Raw genomic sequence first — 23,757 nt, forward strand, 5'->3', positions numbered from 1 at the left:
AAAGTGGTATGTGAAACTTTTGGGCTTGGGATTTAATTTTTTTTTAATTGATTTGAGAGAGAGAGAGAGAGAGAGGGAGAGAGAAACAGGAACATGGATCTATTCCTGTATGTTTCCTGCCCGGGGACTGAACCAGCAACCTCTGTGCTTTGAGAATACACTCTAACCAACCAAGCTACCTAGCCAGAGCAGGTCTTGGGATTTAAGTCATAGTTGACCTGTTTCCTTGCTAGGTTGGACCCTGAAGCTACATACTGAGGTCATTAAACTTCCATCAGCCTGGAGCCCTGAGTGTCTACCTGGAGTCAAGTCCCACATGCCACACGGGCCTGACTGAGAAATATCTATTGTATTCAACCACTGAGATGTGGGAACGATAGGTTACATGGCAAGACTTAAGCCACACTGCCCAATACAACTCATTTCTCATAGTGGATCTCACAGTATTTCATGCATAATAAATTATCTCATCCAGATTAGGAAAAAGGAAAGGCACCTATGGTCACAGAGCTAGAAGGTGACCTTCAAGAACAGTTGTCCAGCCTGACCAGGTGGTGTCACAGGAGGAGGACCCAGGTTCAAGACCCTGAGGTCGGCCTGACCTGTGGTGGCACAGTGGATAAAGCGTCGACCTGGAAATGCTGAGGTTGCCGGTTTGAAACCCTGAGCTTACCTGGTCAAGGCACATATGGGAGTTGATACTTCCTGCTCCTCCCCCCCTCCTCTCTCTCTCTCCCTCTCCCTCTCTCTCTCCTTTCTAAAATGAATAAATAAAAAATAATAATAAATAAAATAAAAAAAAAGACCCCGAGGTCGCCAGCTTGAGCGTGGGCTCATCTAGTTTGAGCAAGGCTCACCAGCTTGAGCCCAAGGTCGCTGGCTCGAGCAAGGGGTCACTCAGTCTGCTGTAGCCCCACGGTCAAGGCACATATGAGAAATCAATCAATGAACAACTAAGGAACCTCAACAAAGAATTGATGTTTCTCATCTCTCTCCCTTCCTGTCTGTCCCTATCTTTCTCTCTCACTGATTCTGCCACAAAAAAAGAACAGTTGTCCAAGAAAAGCAATGGTACCCAGTTCCCCAGCCCAAGACAGAAGGCAAGTGTGATAAATACATTTATTTCCCGTCTTTCTGCCAGCCCATCCCCACATCCAGCTGGGTAAGATGTGAAGTGGCTGGCCAGAAAGCAGATGAGGTTTGGTGCCTACAGGTACAACTGGAGAGGTGGGTGTTGGGGTCTCTGTTCTGCACGCCCTTCCCCCAGGAATAGGGCCAGGGGTACAAGGAAGGATATTCTGTCAGTAGACCACCTCATACACGGTGGCCTTCTTGTCCCCTGAGCCCGTCACAATGTACTTGTTATTTCCAGAGATGTCACAGCTCAGCACGGAGGACGATTCCTTGGACTGTAAAAGGGAGGAGAGGGAGAGAAGGCAGAGGTGAGGCATAGCTGACACTGGCACAGGCTGGTGCAAGCTCCTGACCAGCTGCATGGTGTTCAGAGGAAGAGGCAAGGTGACTGGAGCCTCTGCTGGCCCCCCATAGATGAGCCTATAGTTAAGATCAGGCCAAAACAGGACTCGGGAGATCCCAGAGTGGGAACCAAGAGCAAGGAAGCAACACCTGTTCCAGAGAAAGGCCCTTTCCTTCAATAACGGTAATAATGCTCCTGGCAAGGGCAGGACCCCTGTTATCTGAATACCGAGAGAGATGGAACTGGAATGCTACCCTTCCCTGCGAAGTCAGAGAGGATGTGCACCAGGCAGACCACAGCACGGCAGAGGGCTACGTGCATTTTCAGGCTTTGCCTAAAGTCCAAATATGACGTTAGCCATTAAGTCCAGAGGCTAAACAAATCAACCTCATATACTTTTTTTTTTTTTTGCAACCCTTTAAAAATGTAAAAACCACTCCATACCCATTAGGATAAGTATAATAGAAAAGACAATAATGTGTTGCTGAGTATGGGGAGAATTTTGAACCCTCCTGTGCTGCTGATGGAAATGGAAAATTTAGAAAAGTCTGGCAGTTCCAATGATGATTAAATAATTATCAGCAATTCTATTCCTACATATATGCCCAGAAGAAAATGAAAATGTGCCCACATAAAAACATGTGAAGGCTCACAGCAGCATACAGCAACATGATTCAAAATAGCCGAAAGGTGGAAATAACCAAGTGTCCATTAGCAGATGAATAGATAAAGTATGGTCCATCCAGACAATGGAATGTTATTCAGCCCTAAAAGGAAGAAAATTCTGACACATGTTAGAAATGATAAACCTTGAGAATATTGTGCTCAGTGAAACAAGCCAGTTACAAAAGGACAAATACTATGTGATTCCACCCATAGGAGGTCCCTAATAGAGGCAGATTCATAGAGACTGAAGGTAGATTGGTGGGTGCTGGGGTGGGGGAAGCTGGGAGAACAGAAGGGGGCATTAGTGTTTAATGGGGATAGAATGTCAGTTTGGGAAGACGAGAAAGTTCTGCAGATGGATGGTGGTGATGGTGACACAGCAATGTGAATGTATTTAATGCCACTGAGCTATGCACTTAAAAATGGTTAAGATGGTAAATTTTGTTATATTTTACTGTTGTGGACCGTAAATGGCAAAGAGCCATTGTAGATTCCAGGCTTAGCAAAAGGCTAAGTTCTCCCCACTCCATCTCCATATTGGCTATGATGATGAGTATTTGCACCCACTTCACTTGCTTCCTTAGGTTGCTGGAAGCAATATACATCCCCTTCCTCTGACTCTTTGTTTTCAGATGTTGGTAGATTTCACTAACACATCCTGTTTTGCCTTGGGAGAGTTCCTGTCTTAGCCTTGGATGTGCAACTTTGTATCAAAGCCCTTGATTTGCATATGGCTATATAATAAAGCAAACTGGGGCTATGGGGCGCTCTGATACTGCCAGGCATGTTGAAGAATCTTCCTGGTCCCATCGTTTTTGCTCTGATAAGTGTGTTTCCTTAATTCTGCATCGTTATTAGGAGCCCCGCTGGTCCGCGGCATTCTACCACAGTTAAAAGGAAAACAGGCTGTGTGCCAATGTGGCTGGTGGACTGAAGTTTGCCAACCCTGCTTTGGTAGCTACCAGCTCTTGAGGTTTGCAGCTCCTGTTTCACTCCCAATTTAGCCACCCTGGGGCACATGGCATCCTGCCAGGGGCAGGTCTCCAGACTGCCACATACCTGAAAAATGCTGGCACCATATGGCGTCCTCCAGGCATTGAGCAGGTTGTCCTTCCCAGTGCTCACGAACCACCGCCCTGGAGGAAGGAGAGCAGGAGGGCTCGAGGAGGGAAGTAGTCAAGAAAGCCTGGGACTGCAGGCAGAGATGGGACAGTGGGACAGGTGGGTCTGTCTTCTCCCTTTAGGGGACCTCTGCCCTCATTTGGGAACATGAGGCCCCTTAAAGAACTGAAGTTTGATCTTTCCATTTTCCAGATGGTAAAGTCAAGGCCCTGGGGCTCCATCTGGTCTTCAAGAAATGGGTGCCCCCAGGAGAGGGCTGGTCAGGTAAAATACACAGTGCCCAGTCACATTTGAATCTCAATGAACCCAAATCATTGTTAGTGCATATGTGTCCCAAGTATTTCATCATTTTTTTTAGTATATGTACAGCCCATGCAATATTTGGGATATATTTGTGCTAAAAAATTAATTGCTTTTTAGTATAAGTATATCCTGTGCATTATTTGGGACATACTTATGCTAACAAAATATTTGTTGTTTATCTAAAATTCAAATTTAATGGTTTTTTGGCCCTGGCCAGGTAGCTCAGTTGGTTAGAGCGGTTTCCCAGTATGTCATGGTTGCAGGTTCAACCCCTGGTCAGGGCATATACAATAGAAAAATCAACCAGTGAATGCATAAATAAGTGGAACAACAAATCAATGTTTCTCTCTTTCTCCCTTCCTCTTCTCCAAAATCAATTAGAAAAAAATTAACTGTGTTTTTGTTGTAGGGCGTTTGTTTCATTTTGCATTTTGGCAATCCTGTCCCAGTGCCCTCGAGTCCCACCCCAGCCCCAGACAGACACACCGCAGGAAGCAAATTTCAAGGACAGCACACAGCTCTCATGAAGATGCAGCTGGTATTTCTCTGGCTTGCGGACGTGCAAGATCTCAACATTACTGCTCTCCATGCCGACAGCCAGCCAGTCCTGGTTGGGGCAGTGGCCCAGGGAAAAAATCTGAGGATGAAGAGGGAAGAGGTAGAGTCAAAACCCCTTAGGATGGTGGGAGATGCCCAGAAAAGGGTTGGGAGGAGGGAGAGGTCCAACACTCTCATTCTCTAGCTGTGGCCCCTGTGTGGAGAGGCAGCTGGCCCAGGGCCTAGAAGCAGCAGGCAACTGCATGTCAAATCATTAATATTAATCAACATTACATGGAACCCTGGGGCCTCACATCCATTATCTGCTCTGAATGAACACAGCTCTGGAAGGGAGGGAAAGGGGGTGGAGGGTAAAGCCGGGAAAGGACAGTCGCTCCCCTTGAGCAGATGGCGGAAGGGAAGCTGAGGCCAAGTCTGTCTCAAAGTCATGCAGCAAGTCCAGCAAGTTCGTGAAGGACCAGGCCTTGCGACTCCCAACGTGGAACTTTCCCTACGTGCCAATACCTTTTACTATGATTTGAAAGGATTTAGTGGCCTCATCGTTCTGTGCCCCACCCCACATGAGGTACAGAGAGGAATAAGATCATGTTCCAGCCTAAACCTTGCAAAATCTTACAAATAAGATGTGTAGAAAGAAACATAAATATATAGCAGAGAGAAGACTGGAAGGTTTCACATGTTCTCACCTGGTCATATTGAAATGTTCCTATATAGAGCCTGGTGCCCAGGTGGGGTAAGAGACACTCATCATGGGATCCGCTGATATGTATACAGCCGATCTAAGTTTTAGCAATAGAGGATGGACAACTATATGGACCTGCAACCCTGACTTCCCTACCAAGAAAATATTCAAGCTAAAGAGAAGAGAAAATAGAACAGAAAGTTGGGAGTTTCAAGGAGGGGGAAAATTGGATGGGTTTTGAAGGATGAGTAGGAGTTTACCAGTTGGAGAAAGGAAAGAAAGTCATATCAGCTAGAGAAAACAATAAGTAAGGAGGACTAGAGATGTTACAGGGCATGGTGTGTTTGAGAACAGACAACAGAGGCCTTTAATGATAGGCCAAGGAGCTTTCACACCGCGCTCAAAGCACTGGGAGATAGGATCTGGGTACAGAGTACCTGAAGACCTGCCCTTGATTCGGCACTGAGAAGCCCCCTAATTCTGTCCAGCTCCTTCACCACATCCTTCAGCCTGGATTTCCACAGAGTCATCAACAAAGACTTTCCTGTGCCCAGCTCCTATGTCAACCTCTACTTTTCCTCTCAGGTAGCAGCTCCCCTAGGGTGAGTCCTAGGATGGTGGGGGGTGGGGAGGGGGGGTGGTCAGAAGCTCTCAGTGGGGTCAAAGGTTGATGGTTGGGTAGAAAAACCAGCTACACAAAGAGAAACAAAGGAATGAGGGAATGGCTTGGCCAGAACACCTGGGAAGATGATCTGAGGGTCTTAGCAGCCCCACAGTGTAATATGAGTCAGCTCTTTTGTGGTTCCCTGTGTCTGTCTTTGAAGAATAAAGGGGAAGGCCTGTATCTGAAGGACAAGAAAAGTGACACAGCAGGTATTTTGTCCTGCCCAGCACCTGGGAGTGGGTGCCTCAGGGGGAGAGGAAGGGAGGCCAGATTCCTGGAGCTTCTATCCCCCTCCTGCTGGACCCCTTTGGGCACCTGGGAGCTGAAGTCATGCTGCTGCAGCTGGCGGCCTTCCCGAAGGTCCCAGCAGCGCACGGTGTTGTCCAGGCCCCCTGTCCAGAGCCGAGTGCCATAGTCAGAAATGTCAATACAGCTGGCACCATCCGTGTGGCCCTGGAACTGCCTAGAGGGAGAAGGGCCCGGGAATCCATCCTGGAGTTGGTGCTGTTCCAGCATCTTCCAAGGCCACTCTTCTGCCCCCACAGCATAAAAGGAAAGGAGGCAGGGGCTTGCCCAAGGTGCCAGGGCACCCACCACCAACCTGACCATGGTCTGGTTCTGCAGGTCCCAGACCACGATGTTGCCATCACTGCAACAGGAAAAGCAGACCTTGGCGTCAGGGCTGACTGCCAGGGCGTAGCAGGCGGGGGCTGAGGAGGTCAGCTCGGCCTTGATGCGGGGCGTGGGTGCTGCTAGGTCCCAAATGGACAAGGTATTGGCTTCACCACCCACGATAAGACTCCGACCATCTGGCAGTAGCTTGCAGGAACGAATGTAATTATCCCGGTTCTGGGAGAAAACAGAAACAAGGGCTTGGGGTTGACCCCCCAGCCTTGCCTCCAGGAGCCTGGCTGAAGAAGCCGCATCCCACCACTGTTTAGCCTGGAAGTCCTACCCTAGGTTGGCTTGTAAGCCCCACTTGGTGGGCTATAAGCTCCAACCCCACTGGCCTATAAGCCTCGCCCCATTGGACTTGAAACTCCACCCTTGGTTTGCCTATAAACTCCAACCCACTGATTGATAATCCCTGCGGGCTTGGCCTATAAGTGCCCCTTCTGTTGGCATATTGACCCCACCCTGTTGGCCACTTGCCTGCGAGCCCTGCCCCCATCCATGTTACAGGCCCTGCCCCGCCTTACCAGGCAGTCCAGCTGAGCCACTGGAGTTTTGGCGCCAGGTTGGCCCACATCCCACACTTTCACACAGCCCTTGCCTCCCGTGTACACGTGCTGCGTGGAGCCGCTGATGGTGACTGCGCAGACCACCTCGCCGTGTGCCAGTGTATGTAGCTGCCGTGCGTGCCGTGGGATGCCTGCACCCACCAGTGCATCCGATGGGAAGGGTACTGGCTGCATCTGCCCATCCGCAGACACATGGAAAGAGTAGGCCCTGAACAGGAGGTGGGCATGATGTACTGGGAAAGGGCGCCTGGGAGGATATGGGGGGTACCTCCACACCCTCTCCCCGAAAGGCTGCCTAGTGCCCCAGCATTTAGGGAAGGGAACCATATGGTCAAAGGAGATGTGGGACAGTCAGCATCGTACAAAAGAAAGGTGTCCAGGTGGGGGCCTGGTGCAGGGTCAATAAGCACTTAGTAAATGTCCACAAAGATACTTTGAGTTCCAGAGAGTGCTGTCCAACAGTGGCCACCAGCCACAAGTGGCAAGTTAAAGATAAATTTAAAATTTCAGTTCCTTGGATGCACTGGCTACATTTCAAGTGCTCAAAAGCCACAGGTAGCTGATGGCAATCAGATTGGACAGCAGCCAGTGGAGAATGTTCCCACCATGGCAGATAGGTCTATAGATACTTGGGGCCAGGTCCTTCTCTGTGGAGGGCCATCCTGGCACTGTGGGTGTTGAGCAGCATCCCTGGCCCCCACCCGCTAGAGGTTGGAAGCATTTGGTTGTGATAACCAAATATATCACCTGGTATCATCAAATGTCCTAAAGTGGGGAAGCAACAAAGTGTACCTCTGTTGAGAACCACTAGTCTAAATTTTGCTGGTTACCTACCACTCTCTCCAGAGAGAAGGAAGAAGGGAAAAGGGAGCAGGTGGGCCTAAGGTAGATGGGAGCTCCCATTATCTTACAGAAGAGACTTTCTGGAAAGGCAGCAGGGAACTCTAACCACCACCCCACATGGAAGTCCCTTTAGGGGAGGCAGGGAGCCCCACCCTGGTACTCACGGCTTTCCCCCAGGGATGGTGGGCAAGGAGGAAGAGATGGATGACCCTCGGAGATGTGGATGAGATTCAAATGCCATCTGCCAAAATGCCAATGGGGCTGTCACAGAGCAGGTGACTCAAACCCATGTGTGCCTCTCCCATGCTCCCTGCCTGCCATATCCCTCTCTGTTCATCAGAGGACCCTCAATGTGTTTATTAGTCCCTCCCCAAGAAGGCACAGACGCCCTCTCCTCTCCCATACTACAAATAGGAGAGTGGAGGCTTTTCACATAAGGGAAATCCAAGGTCTCTGTCCAGGGAATCCTAGAGCCCAAGAGTTGGAAGGATCTTGAAGAATCTTCCATCTAATGTCCAGAACAGGAGTCTGCAAACTACAGCGCCCTGCTTGTTTTTATAAATAGTTTTATTGGCACACAGCCATACTCATTCATTTATATGTTGTCTACAGTGGTTTCTGAGCTACATAAAGCAGAGTTGAGAAGTTGTGACAGAGACCGACTGGTCTTCAAAGCCAAAAATAATTACTATCCCACCCCTTACAGAAAACATTTGCTGATTCCTTTTCTATGACATCTCTTGCAAGTGCCCACCTAACCTCTGCCCTGGGTATCTCCAGTGACAGGCATTTTATTCCCTCTGAAGGCATCCTGACCCACTTCGGGACGGCTCACAGTCAGTCATCGGTCCCAGTACTGCTTTCCAGGGCCACTCTAGACCCTCTCTGCTCCCCCCACCGCAAACCAGGGTCTCACATCTCTCCTTCAATTCCTCCTTGTGACAGATCACTTCCCATTTGCTCCCCGGGCTAGTCCTTCCTCTGCAATCTACCAGAATTGTCACTGTCCCTTAAAAAATCAGGACTAACAACTGACAGCATCTGCCAGGAGGCTGAAGGGACCTTCAATTCCCTTGGCTAAAGCTCTCTGTTCCTTTTCTTTTTCTTTCTGAGAGACAGAGACAGACAAGAGTGGAGAAAGATGAAAAACATCAACTCATAGTTGCAGCACTTCAGTTGTTCACTGATTGCTTTCTCATATGTGCCTTGATCAGGGGCTCCAGCCAAGCCAGTGACCCCTTGCTCAAGACAGCGACTTTGGGCTCAAGCCAGCAACCATGGGGTGATGTCTATGATCCCATGCTCAAGCTGGCGACCTTGGGGTTTTTGAGCCTGGGTCCTCAGGTCCCAGGTTGACACTACCCACTGTGCCACCACCTGGTCAGGCATCTTTGTTCCTCTGAATGCAGCATAATCATAGTTGCTTTTTCCACAGTCACAGGTGCCGATTTGTATTGTTTGTGGAACTACTAACACCCTCACATTATCTTCACATTTGCCAGGCCAGGACTCTCCTCCCTCTCCCAACTCCTTGTTTTCCTTTGTACAACTGGTTTTCCCTCCAGTTTCCAGCTCTTAGGCCCTGCTGACACCTTCTGGCATCTCCCACACTGAGGACTCACCATGGGTGAGCGTCCATACACCACAGAGCCGCTGACCTGAGGGGACAGGTGGAGGCTGACGTAGGAGCTGGGCAGAGAGAGGTCCCCATTAAGTGCACTGTGGGAGCCCAGGCTGAAGGACGCAGTGAAGGGACTGGACAGGGTTAGAGGGCTCCTCAGGGCTGAGTGAGAAAAGACAAAGACAGGTCTTCAGACACCCTGGACCCAGATCCTGCTTCCACTCCCTTGGGGTTGGGCCAGCACCTTGAGGTTCAGGGCTCCTATTCTCTAATCCAGCTTTCACCACACCCTGTCATATCTCTAGACATTTACAACTGTGGTTCCCTCTGGATGACATTCCTTTCCCTTCCTTCTTCAGTTTCTGAGCTTCTACTCATCCCTCAAAACATAGACACAATGTCTAACAACATCTAAGGAATATCCTTGAGCCTCTCCAGCTCACTCTTAGTCTCCATCTTGGCCTGTCTTAGGGCCCTTCTTCTACCCCAGCCATGATCACACAGGACTGGGAGTTTTGGGGTCTGGGTCTCCTCCCCATCATCTAGGAGCTCCTTAAGGGCAAGTTCCAGGGATGATTTCTTTCTGGGACCCCAAAACCAGTACAGGACCTGGCTATAAAACAGAAAAGAAGAACACTGTCATCCCCACATTACTAATGGGGAGTCTGAGGCTCAGAGAGATTTGGTCCCTTGCCCAAGGTCATGCAGCTGGCAATGTCCAAGTATGGCCTGAAACCTAAGCCTATCTGACTCTAAAGCTTGTCTTTCCTGTACACTAGGCTGAAGCCCCCGATAAGTAACTTCCTCTCTCTGGGCCTCAGTTTCGCCACCTGTCAAGCCAAGACAAAGAGAAAACTGAAGCCCAGGGTGAGCCAGTGTCTAACTCAAAATCATGAAAAGGATCAAGGCAATGCTAAAGCTGGAACCCAAACCTCCTGCCTCTCCCCACCACCTACTACTTTCTAGAACCCCCCCCCCCAGAGAGGAGACCCTCTCTAGCAGTCACCGGTAGGTGCTCACCAATACTGTCTGTGGAAGGTGTTGGCTTGGCAATGAGCTGGCGGAGGTGACTGGCTGAGCTGGGCCCAGGAGTGGACGCATCCTGGGGCGGTGAGGAGTCGCAGGACTTGGAGGCAGGAGTGCTGGCGGGAAGATCATTCTGGGGAGAAAAGCCAGTACTGAACAACACCAGCTACTTGGCACCTTGTAGGCCAAGGATCTGGTCAGAAATGGGTGGGAAAAGGGAGCAGGTAGAGTGGCAGGCCAGGGCTCAGGGGAGCTGGCTGCACCTGGCAGTGCACCTCTGTGATTTCAGATACTTTCAGACATGCACATAGCAGGAGAATGGGCCCTGCAGCTGATCCCATGGACACGGGGCACATGAGTGTCTGCACACATTGGAATGCCAAGTGGGCACCCGGACACATGCACACACATGCACAGTGAAGGGAACCAACAGGCACATGTATGTCAAGAACTGTGCATACGTATGATATGTAGTGCGAGTACATGATCAGGGATGCGGGGTAGACAGAATGAAGCCAGGTGGGCCCACAGCATGGCACATCCTGCAGGGAGTGGGGACCACAGATGGAGGCAAGAGACAAAGTTGGGGGCTGTTAGATCCTATGGGGACAAGGAATGGGAAGGTCTAGGGTGGGTTTATGACACTGGAGACCACACAGCATTCTCCCAGATGAAGGAACAGCACTTAGTACTGGCGGACTTTTCCTTCCACCCATGGGGAAGGGGTTGTCCCCCACAGCTGTTCCTCCCCATTGGGACACTGGAGACGAGGGGAAGCCAAACCTCCACATAGGAGCATGCTGGGTTGTCTCAGCTTTCTGCCATTACCAACTTTGCCTTTTTAGAGACTTCACATCTTTGTCTTGTGTTGGTTACGTCTTATCTTTTCATCACAAAACGACAAGTATTGTGACAGCCACACCTACACACCCACCAGGAGGGAGATAGCGTGGGGACAGGGGGCTTCTCCATTAGAACAGAGCTGCCCCTCCCCCTCTCTGGTCTGGGGTAGGAGCAGGGGACATGAGATGCAAAGTGAGCCCCAACCTTGACGGTTGCCATAGCAACCTGCTGGGAGGGTAAGTCTAGAAACTGAAGCAATCTCGGATGTAGGTTCAGGGCAAGGGTGATTTGGGGAGGGGGAAAGACAATGGAACTGATTTAAGAATTCCCCAGGGGGAATAATCTTAGGTGGTCTCTATGCCTGGCATTAAACCTAGAAAGAGACAAGGAGAAAGTTGTTCTGATATTAATCCTGGTTCCTGGCAGGGACAGCATCTCAGATTGGGGTTGGTGTGTCTTCAATGCCTCTCAAAGACCTTAATACTTGCAGGGGTGAAGTCTGCCTTGGGAGTGGCCCATTCTACAGTTTCACTGTTTATTTTGGGGGAATTTCCTATTTATTGCAAGAGATACTTGACTTCCACATAAGATGGTGAGTTGCCTCTTAATATGTATTTACAAAGTTTACTTGCAAAGTTGCCTTTTAAATATTTATTGTATTGATTTTGGAGAGAGAGAGAGGAAGGGAGACAGGGAGAGAGTGACTGGAACATTGATCTGCTGCTGTCTGTGGGGGATTGAACACGCAATCTCTGCACTTCCTGATGATGCTCTCCAACTGAGCTATCGGGCCAGGGCGAAAGTTGCCTTTTAATATTTATTTAGGTACAACAGAGTGACTCCATCAAGGAAATATCACCTGGATAGGGTAGAGGTAGGTTAGGAAGGTGGCCAAATAATCTGGAATAATGCTGGACCACACTAGCCTGGCCAATTTCTCATGGCCCCATGTCTAATGGGATAGTATCTGTTTCCAGGCCCCCAAATAAAGTTTCAAGGCCTCCCCTACTACTCCTTACCAAGACGAGCTCCTTGGCTCTGGGGAGTGGTGAGCTGAGGCTGGAAGCCAAGGAGGCTGGACTTTCCACAAGGTCCCGATGTGCAGAGACGCAGATGGGCACCTTTCCACATGGGGTGGTAGTTGGGCTGGGGGGCTCTGAGGGTTGGTCCTGGGTTTGAGGAGGTGATGTTGAATGGGGGATGAAGTAGGTGAGAAAAGAGACCCTCTATTTCCCTCCTGAACTCCACTCTAACCTCTAGACAGGGCACCTGCTACCCACCTTGGGAGGATCATGAAACCTCCTGGTGCCTCAGTTTATTCATCTGTAAAATGGGTTTAATGATAGGACCTACTCTATAACCACAAACAGCAACAACTAATAAAGGTTTTCCCCCACAAGACAGATAAGGAAAGAAGCAGCCATGGAAGAGGGAGTCATTCCCCCAAAGTCACAGAGTAAGCCAAGGCTTGAAGCCACTTCTGCTGCCCATCTCCATTGTATCCTGAGCCTCAGTTTCCCCACTGTGCCATGGAAAGGATGTCAGAAACCCCTACTCCCCCTGGCCCCAGGCCCCACAGAGAGGGAACCAATAACCCCACTCCCTCTGGGATCCCCGTACTCCAGAAAACCCACTATTTGCTGTGTCCAGATCTAGTTCCCCGTCTCTGGAGGTCAGAGTCAAGGAGGCTGGACTTCAACTCACCTCATCCACCACCAGGTTGTAATCACTCTTGTCCTCATCGCTTTCCTGGAGGGACATAGGGGAGAGACCTCACCCTGACCAGACCCCTGCCTCCACACCCCCTCACATCTACTGAGGAGGGAGAGCATACACCCAGCACTGGGTTGGATAGGAATTCTGGGGCTACAGCAACACATTTGCTTGAGTCAGAAGGGAAGATGCATTTGTTCAGCACAAGGGAGGGCTTGGGGGTGGGGAGTGGGAGGTAGGGGGGTCCTTCCTGGAGAAGGACAAGGGAGATAGTGCTGGGTGCCAAGACTTGCTGGGTGGCCCCTGAGCGCCTCCCAGCCCTCCTTGGACCTCAGTTTCCTCCTCTGTGCAGTGATGAAGCAGAGCCAGAGACCAGGAGCCATCCATAGCTCCTTCTCACCCATCCATCTGCCCACCCCACTCCCCATACCCAAGGCCCCAACACAGACATTTACCCCTTCTTGGACTCCTGGCCTGCAGCCTTGCCCCTTCCAGGTAGCCCCCCAAGCTAGGCCCAGAGAGATGCTCCTAAAACCTATCCCCACATCTGCTATACATCCTTTTATGGCTCCCCATTGCCCTCGGAAGAAATACGTTGGGCTGCCCTCTGGTTTGGCTGGAAACCAGGGGAAGACCAAAGGTTGCAGCCTGGAGGCCATATCTGCCCAGTGGGTGGGTTTGTTCTGATTTCCTTATCCCCAGTTTTCTTCTTTATAGCAAAATTATTTGCTGACATTTACAAAGCAAGCTATTAGGTTTAATAAAATTTTTTTAAAAAGATTAAAGTCTTCTCAGAGAAACAGCAGGATTGGCCACTAGTCAGCTAGGACCAAGTCACAGCTGCTCACCTAGATGGGACAAGTGCCCTCCCCACCGCTACCCCACCCACTGCAGCTGGCCTCAGTCCCAAGCTACATTTTCAGCATGATCCCTGGGGCACTAGAATTTGAAACTATGGGAGCAGCAGTCACTCTGACAACGAGAGAGGAGGTCCCTGCCTTCCAGTGAGGCGGTCAGGGACAGCTTCCTGCAGGAGATAGCAGTTCTTTTGTACCTTGATGGAGAAACTGGTCTCTGAAAGGTAGGGGGGAAAGGGTTCTAGAGGGAGGGAACAGCCAGAGCAAAAGCCAGGAGGTGGGAAAATAGTGTGTGGTCCAGAGGCTGCAGTGACTTAAGCAACTAAAGAATTAAGGCTGGCCCAACTGATTGGCCAGTGCTCCATGAGCAATGGGGAGTTATGGAAGGCTCTGGAGTCAGAGTCATGGACAGAGCTGGGCTCTGGAAGGCTTGGGGCAGGTCAAGGCCATACCCCAATCCTCCTCTTGCCCCCACTCACATAAGGTCCCGACAGATCTTTTTCCTCAGCTTGCTGCGTCCCATTGCCACCTGGGCCCCCTGGTTGCTCCTCCTCCACCACACTCTCAGGGGGAGAGGGGGATGAACTCTGCAGAGAGAGAGAAGCCAGGCAGGAAGAAGGGTCAGGGCCCTGGGCCCCTAGACTGCATCCTGGCCCAGCCAAGACTGAGCATTCTCACCGCTGTTATTAGGCTCTATCTGTGCCTCAAGCATCCCATCTGGGAAATGGGACCTTCTGAATGTCCCCAGACATCACCCAGTGTCCCCTGGGGGGCATTAGTGCAAGTTGAGATGAGCTCTAAGTACAAAATGTATTTGGATCTTAGAGTCCTAGTTCAATAAAAAGAATGTAAAATATCTAACTAGTAATTTTTATGTTGATTACAAGTTGAAACATTTTGGATACATTGTATTAAATGAAATATACTACTGAAATTAATTTTACCTGATTAACTTTTTTTTAATGTAGCTACTAGGAAATTTATAATTGCATAGGAGATTGTGGTGATTTTGGTGCAAGGCTAAACTTGAAAAAGCTACAAAGAACTAACTATTTGCAAACACACATACACACAATGAATGCTTGTAAACTGAAATCCGAATAAGCTCCATGGGTTGTGCTTATGTCAGTTTCCTGGGTTTGATACTGTATTTTGGTTTTATAAGATTTTATCATTGGGAGAAGCTGGGTAAGGGGTGCATAGGACCTCCCTGCACATTTCTTTGCAACCTCCTTTGCATCTATAATTATTTCAAAATTAATTTTTAAATAAATTACTTACAGGGTTAACATAGTATTTCTGTTGGGCAGTGCTCTTGTAGATAATAATATTGAATGGCTGATCAATTAATGAGTGGAAGAATGGATAAAATACTACCACGGGCTGGATAAATTAATGAATGGAAGGATGGATAGAACGCTACCATGGGCATGCATTCACTCATTCAATTGCAAAAATAGCTCATGATTGAAAATTTTAAATAAATAAAACTCTAGCCTATGGGCATATCCCCAGCAACACAGTTTGAAGGCTGGATGTGGCCCTGATCAGCTCAGAACAAGCAGTTTTAGCCACACATGAATACAAAGCAAATGCTATATAAGAGGGCAAGTTCCCAGATGTCCCTCAACTTACCCTGCTCAGGGCTCTTTCCACTGGTGGGTTGGGGACAAAGGAGAGAGAGAAAAGGAAAAATAATGAGGCTTTCATCTCCCGTGGTGCCAGATGTGGCACAGCCCTATACAATTTACAAAGCCCTCTTCCCAGCTCAGAATCTCCCTTCTTCTTCCAACACCCTTGTAAGGAGTGGATTATGCCTTCCCCATTCCAATAAGATAAATGCCCAGAGAGGGTAAGTAACTTGCCCAAGGACACACAGCCAGTCGGAAATAAAGGGGCCCTGCAGCCCCCTCACTCATTTCCTCGCACTTATATGAGTTGGTGCTCTAGGCAGAGTAGCCTGCCAGTCCTCACCCCCAAACACATCCCCCAGCCAATGCCACCCCATGCTGCCCACTTACCTCTGGACCCCTCGGCCTCCACACCTGCCCGGTCCTCCTTGGCAGCGGCAGCCAGCTGAGCCTGGGCGGCCAGTGCTCCAGACAGGGCCAGCAGCCCTGTAGCACTGCCACCCACCAGCCCAGATGGGCGAGGGGTGAGGGGCACAGGGGGTACGTGGTGGGACAGCGGCTGGAGCTGCTGCTGCTAGAGAGGAGGAGGGGTGGGCCGGAGGCAAGTGGGGGGATTTGGGTGCCCAGTAGTACCCCTAGCCCAAGAGGCCATGGACAGTGGGCACAGGGTCCACCCAGGCCAGTTGCCCACACAGCAACCCCAGCCTTAGCATCTACTGCTGTGGAAATCTGGGAGTGAGGTCTCTCCAGGGCAGGCAGGGCAGGGGCCAGGGTGACTCACCCCAATGAGGCTGTTCAGCTCCCCGACAGTCACCTGCTTGGCACGTTCCATGGCCTGTAGCACCTGCTGCTGATGCTGGGAGGTGGGGAATGTGGGAAAGGGGGCGCTCAGGAGAACCCCCTGGCTGCTTGGAGCCTCGTATGCCCAGGCAGGGCCCTCTGGGGCCTGCTCTCCTCTTCTCCCCACATCCTTGCCCTGGCACTCGCTATTTTTCCTCTATCCAGCTCTCCCTTTCCTTATTAAATCATGAAACAGAAAAAAAGAAACAAAGCATGTAAGTACAGTTAAAACTATTAATAATAAATTGGGGTCTTTCCTCGGCACTGCTGACATTGGGACCGGACCATTCTCTGTGGCCATCCTGGGCACTGTAGGGGATTGAGCAGCATTCCACTCACTCAATGCCTGGAGTACCTCCAGTGTGACAACCACAGATGTCCCAAACATTGCCCAGTGTCTCCTGGAGGCAGGATCACCCTCAGTAAAGAACCACTGTAGAAATCAGCACTCATACACCAACCACTCAGGTCCGAAAATAGAAACTGGAAGCCTCTAGGTGGCCCCATACACCCTGCCTGCCTGTTATAATGCCCCTCCTCACCTTTGCGAAAGCACTATTTTGTTTTTCTGTATCGTGTTCCCACCTACAACTGCCATCCCAAACCTGCCTGAGTTTGCCCATGTGGAACTATTTCATGTCTCAATTTCTATGTTCTCTTGTGTCTGGCTTCCTTCACTCAACATTATGTTTTAAGCCTCATCCATGACGTGGTTGGTGGCTGTGCTGTATTCAACGTTCAATGCTATAGAACTTTCTATGATGTGATGATTAAATTTTCTCTATCTGTGCTGTTGGGTACAGAAGCCACTGGCTATGTGTGGCTACTGAGCACTTGAAATGTAGCCGGTACAACTCCCATCATGATTCTATCTCCATGAGTTTGTCCCCTCTAGAGACCTCTTATGAGTGACATCATACAGTATTTGTCCTTCTGTGTCTGGCTTATTTCACTGAGCATAATGTAAGGACTAACTTTTATTGGGTGCTTACTAAGCACCCAGCATCATCCCCACCACCTTGTATGTATTAGCTTTTCTAAATTTCACAACAGAAGCACAGAGAGGACGAGCAGCTTGCTCTTCCCAAGGCCACAGCACATAGCCAGAATTCAGGCCCAGGTAGCCTATGCAGCTTGAGCTCCACTCCTCACACTCAGCCTCTACCTGCCATCCCTGAAGCCCATGCCCCAGCCAGTGTCCAGGCCCCTAAGCCACTCAGCAGAACCAGTGCCTGCAGCATCCAACCCTACCCACCCCGCTTCAGTCTTCCAGCTCTCCTCCCGCCCCCACCAGGCCCACTCACCTCCTGGGTCAGGAATGGGATAATCTGAGCACAGATGCCACTGAGGCGCTTCACAATCTCGGCCTGGCAGGAAGCAATTGGGAGGGGACTTGGAGGGGGAGCCTCCGCTGGGAGCCCCAGGTTTGAGCTCTGGCTGAACCCATGTCCCTCTTTAGGTCTCCTCTGCGACCCAGGGTAGAAATCTCAGTGCAGCACTCTCAGGGGAAGTTGTTGTGGTGTGGTATCACAAATATGTATTTGATCTTTGTGCCCAGTTCTTGGCATAGAGCCCCTCAAACCCTTGGGATTTCTGAGTGCAGGAAGGTATCATTGGTTAGTTGTAACAAGCCCATTTCAACCACACCTGAGTTTCTTAAAGGGTTGCAACTTTTAGCCCCATCCACTGACCTCCAGGGAGGAGATCAGGATTGGAGTCAGTCACCAGTGGCCAATAATCTAATCAATCCTGCCTATGTAGTGAGCCTCCACACAGCAGAGGAGTGGGTGCATTCAGACATGTGCCACCACAGTGCCTCCGGCCTAGAAGTGCCCGAGTCTGCTATGGAGCTGGCTAAGCTGGGCACTCGGTAGTGCAGTAGAAAAGGCAGATACCCTGGCCCTGGCTAAAGGGCTGGGTGATGAGATGATGGTCCTTTTCAGGGTGCTTGCCTTCTGATGTTGATTCTCGCCTGGGTCTCAACATACACCTCACAGGGCACTGACCCACTGCCCCAGGCATCAGGGACCCCAACACCAGCACAGACCAGCGGAGCAATGGCGGTCACCAGCAGCAGCAGAGAGGAGGCCCCAGGAGCCAAGACCCCTAGCCTGAGACACAGAGGTCAGGCTATACAACCAGAGCCTGGCACAGGGCTCCCAGCAACGCTGTGACCCCTGGGGTCGCCCCCTACCCCCATGAGTCCCTTGTACTACAGCTGAAATTACTCAGTAATTCAAAGCAAGTGACCAGGGCCTGGCCCCATGACACAACTGGCTCCCTGAAAAGGACCCAGTTTCCCAGCCAGGAGCAGTAGGCACAACTCATTTACCAAGGGCAACTGCTGGGAGATGACACCCAGACCCTGGGTAGCATTCACTTCCCTCCAAACTGTATTCTTCAATATCACATGTCCCCCCCCTACTCCATCTGCCCACCAGGGTCAGGGCCAGGCACCTCCAGCTGGAAACAGGCAGCCTGCTGCTGCCCCTGCAGTATTGCCAGACCCAGCACGGGCTCTCCTCCCGCTGACCACTACTCTGGGTCTGGCTGGGTTCACCCTGCTCCTCAGTCTCCTGGCCTCTGCCATGTACCGCTCATAGTGCTTCTGCAGACTCTTGGCAATGTGGCTGGCCTCTCCAGACCTCACTCCCCATGACATGGTGGGAGCTGCTGTTTGTCCAGACCCACTTCTCTGGCCTCTTCCTACTACCCTGGAGCCAGCACTGCAGCGAAGAGCACTCCAGGGACAGGCAGAGGCTCCTCGCTGTGACCTCCATGGCTTGGGGCCACCTCCCAGGGCTTCTGGCCCTCAGCCCCCACTGACAGGCCACTCCTCTGGCCCCTCCCCCAGGGTCGGGCATCTGCTGTCACTCTCTTGGCCCTTGGCAGAGTGGGCCACTCCCCTAGGCCCAGTTTAGCGTTCTGCTGAGGACCCAGCCACTTCTAGTCCCTAATAGCTCCTTGGGCTGATTTGGGGACCCAAGGGGTTGAGGGTATTTTCTAGAACATGGGCAAATTAAATAACTGAAGTTTTTAAAAAGAAAAACACTGTAAAAACAGGGTTTAGAGAGCTTTTGGTAGGTGATCATACCTGGCCCTATGCATCTTCCCATATAGCTGTCCCTGAATTATAACCCTTATAATAAACAGGTTATAGCAAGTAAGAGCTTTCCTGAGTTCTGTGAGCCATTTTGGCAAATTATCAAACTCATGGAGGGAGTGGTAGGAGCCCCCCAATTTACAGCCAAGTGGTCAAAAGTACTGGTGGCCCAGACTTGCAACTGGCATCTGAAGAGGGGGAGCCTTGTGGGGCTGATCCCTGAACCTGTGGGGTCTGCACTAACTCTAGGCAGAGAGTGTCAGAATGGAGCTGAATTGTAGACCATCCCACTGGTGTTTAATGAAGAGTTGGTTGGTGTGAGGAAAGCTCACACTTAGTGTAAGAAGTATAGAGTTGAGTGAAAACAGTGTGGCTTTACCTGTAGGCTTCATCGGAGGCAGGGTCGAGGTTGAGGGGACCCATTAAGGCTGAACAGAAGGGAAGCCTTGTGGGTGGGAAAGAGGTGGCTGTGGCTTATCCAGCTGTGTGTGCAGCTAGCCCGTGCTTTGCCTCTGCCTGGGTTATAGAGGTGTTTGTGTGCTGTGTGTATCAGGGGTGGGAATGTTCCCACCAGGAAGGCAGAGCCAGGATCTCATCACCTGAGCCCTACCCCATGCCTGCCACCCCATAAGGGAGTCTATTTCATATACCCATGGAACCACATCATGCTTCAGGAAGACACTTTCCCTTCCACCCACACCAGAACCAGCAGAGCCCACACACACCCAGAAAAGCACACCAGGGCAAACACCCCCGGCACTCTACATTCCTAGCCCGTCTACCCAGAGGACCCAACACTAGGCCCTGCCCATTGGCTCTAATATTCTGATGGACAGAATCGAAAATTCCATCAATCTCAAAATCTTCATCTTTTTAGAAGTCATCAAAGAACCTTGAGGTCAGTTTCAGTATCTCAGGGTTAATCTTAGAAAATTGAAGTCAATTTCAGAACCTTTGGTTCTAACTCAGAACCTTAAGATCACTCTTTGAAGTGTAGGAGAGTCTCACAACCTCAGAGTACTAGGATTCGATCTCAGACCCTTCAAAACAGCAACAGAAGCTTGAAGTCATCTCAGACCCTCAGGATCCATCTCCAAATGTCAGATTTGCCAGGGTAAAAGGGAGCTCCAAGACTGTCCACCTGGCTCTCTCCCAGAACAGAAGTCACCTTCACAACCTCCCTGACCTGGCTGCAGGCCTCTGCTACGAGCCATCCTTAACAGGGATACCTGGCCCTGCTCACTACTCCCCTCTCTGCTGGACAATGTCTCCAGCTACTGGACGAAGGCTCCAGAAATTCAGAATTATTTTTCTATCCCAAGGGCTAATAATATCTGGCCTCCTGGTCCTAGGGATTTCAGGTTAAGACCCCTGTTCCCTGGATCTGCCTTGCCCCAGACTGTCCTAGCACTGGGGTCCTTCTCACAGCTTCCTGACCCCCATTCTCCCTACTGAACACCTTTATCCCCAATACAGTTACCTGCTTATGCATTTCAACGTTGAGCCCATAGGACATCTCATAGTACTGCAAAGGAAAAGCCAGTTGGAATGTCCACGGTGCCGATGGATGCCCAGCCCTGGGTGGCTGGGTGACTCTGGGTCTTCCAGGAGCCCCCGGGCTGGGGGGTTCACAGCAGAATATAGATTGTCCCAGTCCCATAGGACCCCCTAGAGGAACGCAGGTCCCCCCTCCACTCTCTCAGGATGGTACACAGAGACCCTGACCCCTCAGAGATGCCCATGAGAACAGGGGACATTCTTATCTTATTGTTCTTAAGCTGGGAGAATCCCAGAAGAAAGAGCCTCGAATCCCAACCAGCACTTTACAGATAAGGAAAATGAGGCACTGAGAGGGGCAGGGACATACCCCAGAATGGCACAGTGAGTCCGCACTCACATCCTGAGCCTTGCTTCCCAATCCCCCCACCCTGGCATGCTAACCCCTCACCATGACATAATGTCGCTGCATTTCAGTCTTCTCACTGGCCAACTTCTCACATTCCAGCTTGAGGCTGGGAAAGAGACAGGGCATGAGGGCCCTACTCTCTTGCCTCCTCCAAGGGAGACCCACGGGCACCCCCTATCAGGGCCAGTTTTCAAAGACATGGGTTTGATTCAGCCCTCCCCACTTCCTTATACTACCCCCAACCCCGTCCCAGTCCTTCCCTACATCTTCCTAGGCTCACAATACCCCAGCACCAAGCGTCCCCATCCACCTCACCTGCGCTTCCACCAGGAAACCTTCTCCTTGCCCCGGGAAAGGGCCTCCCTCTTCCTCTCACCCTTGAGGCCCAGCCTGGCCTGGGCCCGCCCCTTCGTCCCGCCCCTCTCCCCGGGCTCCTAGGTGAGCTCGCGGGTGAAATCCCGGGTCTCCCGGGCGGGGTGTCCCGCCGCCCCTCACCTGTGGTACTGAGCCTGAAGGAACTGGAATTCCTCTTTGATGCGGTCGCAGATCTCCAAGATCGAGAACTTGAAGGGCTGGCCGGACTGAAGCGGGGTCTAGGGGGAATGTCAGGGTCTGAGCTCCCGGGTGCCCGGGTCCCCCACCCCTGCATCCCGGGACCCCACTCACCGGGTGCCTTCCCTGGGGATACATCCTGCCGATTCAGGAAGCCCACCTCGCGCCAGAATGTGACAATGTGGGGGGGTAGAGAGGCTGGGGGCGGGGGTCTGCCAAGAGAAAGAAGCCGAGGCAGCGTGGGGCAGGGGACCTCGGAGTCCCCCGCGTCCCCCGAGCTAGAGCGAGGGGTCGCGGGGACTGAGAGCGGCGCTTAGGCCCACTCCCCTGGGCAGGGGCGCGAGGCGGCGGTCGCGGAAGGTCGGCGAGCCGCGTCCGGGTGTCGGAGGCGCGGGCGGCGGGCCCCGCTCCGAGCCGCCTCCCTCTGGCGGGGCTCGGCCGGGAGCTGCGGGCAGAGCCGCCTTAAGGTGGCGCCGCCGCCCCCGGGGCCGCCCACCCGGTCCGCCAGCCGTCCACTCATCGCCCTCCCAACCGCGAGCCGTAGCCCCCGGAACCCACCCTCTTCTTTTGACCAGTGCCCAGTGGAGAAACTGAGACTCGCCTAAAGTCACACAAACATCGACCTCCCTCTCTCTCCCGGAGAGCTCAAGAAAGAAAAGCAAGGAAACAAATAAATACCTGGTGGTCCACGGTGGGGAGTTGCTTGGTGGGAAGGGAGCTATTTGTGGTCAGAAATGGCCCTTTTGAGGACCTGAGCTAAGACTTAAGGATCTGGAAGAAACGGCCTTGCCAAGTGCTGGTAGGGAAGCCTTCCCCCAGGGGAAAGGGAATAATAGCACATGCAAAGGCCCAGAGGAGGAAAGGAGGTGCTGGGAAGATCCAGGCTTATTCCCACTCTGGGTTTCAGTATTCTCTGAAAATGGCAGTCAGGGGCTAGGGCTATTTTTAAATGAGCTGGTACATGAACAGCCCTCAGCCTGGTAGGGCACACAGTAAAATCCCAGAATGGGAGTTTGTGTTCCAATTGCCACCAGCAGCAGACTAGGCTGTCTACCCTCTCAGACTATGTATGGGCTCCTAGAAGGCAAAGGTCCTAATAAAAATGGAAACTGAATCTTTGCCCTGGCCTGATAGTTTGGTTGGTTGGAGCATGGACCAGATACACAAAGGTTGCCTGTTCCATTCCATATCAGAGCATATACAGGAACAGATCAATGTTTTTGCCTGCCTCTCTCCTTCCCTTCTCGCTCTAAAATCAATAAATAAAAATTTTATAAAGTATTTTTAAAAATAGAAGCTGAATCTGCCATCAGACTGAGGTCTCTCTAAGGGCAGGGGCTCCACCTCCCACCCCACCCCCAGACCTCAGACATCCAATGAACATCCCTCACACTCACATGGGTCATTCTCATTCCTATCTTGCTTAGGAGAAACCTCAGGGTCATTCATTAAGTCAGTCAACAAACAGGCATTGAATGCCTACTCTGGACCAGACACTGCTCTAGGCAATAGGGATGGCAGGGAACAAAACAGAAAAACTCTCGACTCTTGTTAATGTCTGCACTCATGTTAATAGGTGAGTGAAGGCATACAAAAGTCCTTATCAAACTTAAAAATATCTCTTTGCAGACAACAAATTTATTGAGTATCTACTATATGCCAGACATCCTTTAGGCACCAGGAATACAATGGTAGATGGAGAACAGATTCTGTCTTTAAGTTCAGACAACAAGATCACAACATGGTAATTATGGAATTATTTGCACAAAGGAAGAGTTTAGGGAGCAGTGATAGAAGTGAACAAGAGAAAACTTACTTATCTGGGGTATCTGGGAAAGACCTCTTTGAGGAGGTTAACTTTGGAGAAGAGACCCGAAAGATAAAAACAGAAAGTCACCTGACCTGTGGTGGCACAGTAGATAAAGTGTCAACTGGGAACGCTGAGGTCACCAGTTCAAAACCCTGGGCTTGGCCCTGGCCGGTTTGCTCAGTGGTAGAGTGTTGGCCTGGCGTGCTGGAGTCCCGGATTTGATTCCCGGCCTGGACATACAGGAGAGGCACCCATCTGCTTCTCCACCCATCCCCCTCTCCTTCCTCTCTGTCTCTCTC

At 51.0% G+C, this 23,757-nt stretch overlaps 1 protein-coding gene and 1 pseudogene across 5 annotated transcripts; one reads left to right on the plus strand and one right to left on the minus strand.

Annotated features, from left to right (window-relative positions):
* Positions 1-1,102: 1,102 nt before the first annotated feature.
* TLE2 (TLE family member 2, transcriptional corepressor) lies at positions 1,103-22,056 on the minus strand. Of its 5 annotated transcripts, none has more exons than XM_066343288.1 (20): positions 21,763-22,056; positions 21,592-21,677; positions 21,139-21,202; positions 20,671-20,715; positions 17,392-17,454; positions 16,029-16,103; positions 15,638-15,821; positions 15,252-15,271; positions 14,096-14,203; positions 12,751-12,795; positions 12,066-12,215; positions 10,198-10,336; positions 9,179-9,339; positions 7,721-7,797; positions 6,672-6,921; positions 6,074-6,321; positions 5,788-5,935; positions 4,055-4,205; positions 3,203-3,279; positions 1,103-1,409 (listed from the first exon to the last, which is right to left on the minus strand). In XM_066343288.1, the coding sequence occupies exons 1-20, from the start codon at positions 21,784-21,786 to the stop codon at positions 1,302-1,304; spliced, it is 2,223 nt and encodes a 740-aa protein (XP_066199385.1). In that variant the 5' UTR covers positions 21,787-22,056; the 3' UTR covers positions 1,103-1,301. The 5 variants fall into 5 exon arrangements, with proteins under 5 accessions (XP_066199385.1, XP_066199375.1, XP_066199394.1 ...); XM_066343278.1 differs by having other exon boundaries at positions 15,638-15,818; positions 21,592-21,689; XM_066343297.1 differs by having other exon boundaries at positions 9,215-9,339; positions 21,592-21,689.
* LOC136389754 (transmembrane and ubiquitin-like domain-containing protein 1 pseudogene) lies at positions 17,533-18,818 on the plus strand (annotated as a pseudogene).
* Positions 22,057-23,757: the final 1,701 nt, after the last annotated feature.

The sequence above is a fragment of the Saccopteryx leptura genome, chromosome 1, assembly GCF_036850995.1.
Source record: "Saccopteryx leptura isolate mSacLep1 chromosome 1, mSacLep1_pri_phased_curated, whole genome shotgun sequence".
In the NCBI taxonomy this organism is placed as follows: domain Eukaryota; kingdom Metazoa; phylum Chordata; class Mammalia; order Chiroptera; family Emballonuridae; genus Saccopteryx; species Saccopteryx leptura.

Bases quoted from the DNA above. Each gene is read 5' to 3' on its own strand.
- TLE2 (XM_066343267.1), bottom strand. From the start codon at position 21,786: ATGTATCCCCAGGGAAGGCACCCG. The intron at 17,455-20,670 runs GTAACTGTATTG...GCTTCCTGCCAG, and splicing joins ACGTTGAAATGCATAAGCAG to GCCGAGATTGTGAAGCGCCT. The intron at 9,340-10,197 runs GTGAGCACCTAC...TTTCTCACTCAG, and splicing joins ACCTTCCACAGACAGTATTG to CCCTGAGGAGCCCTCTAACC.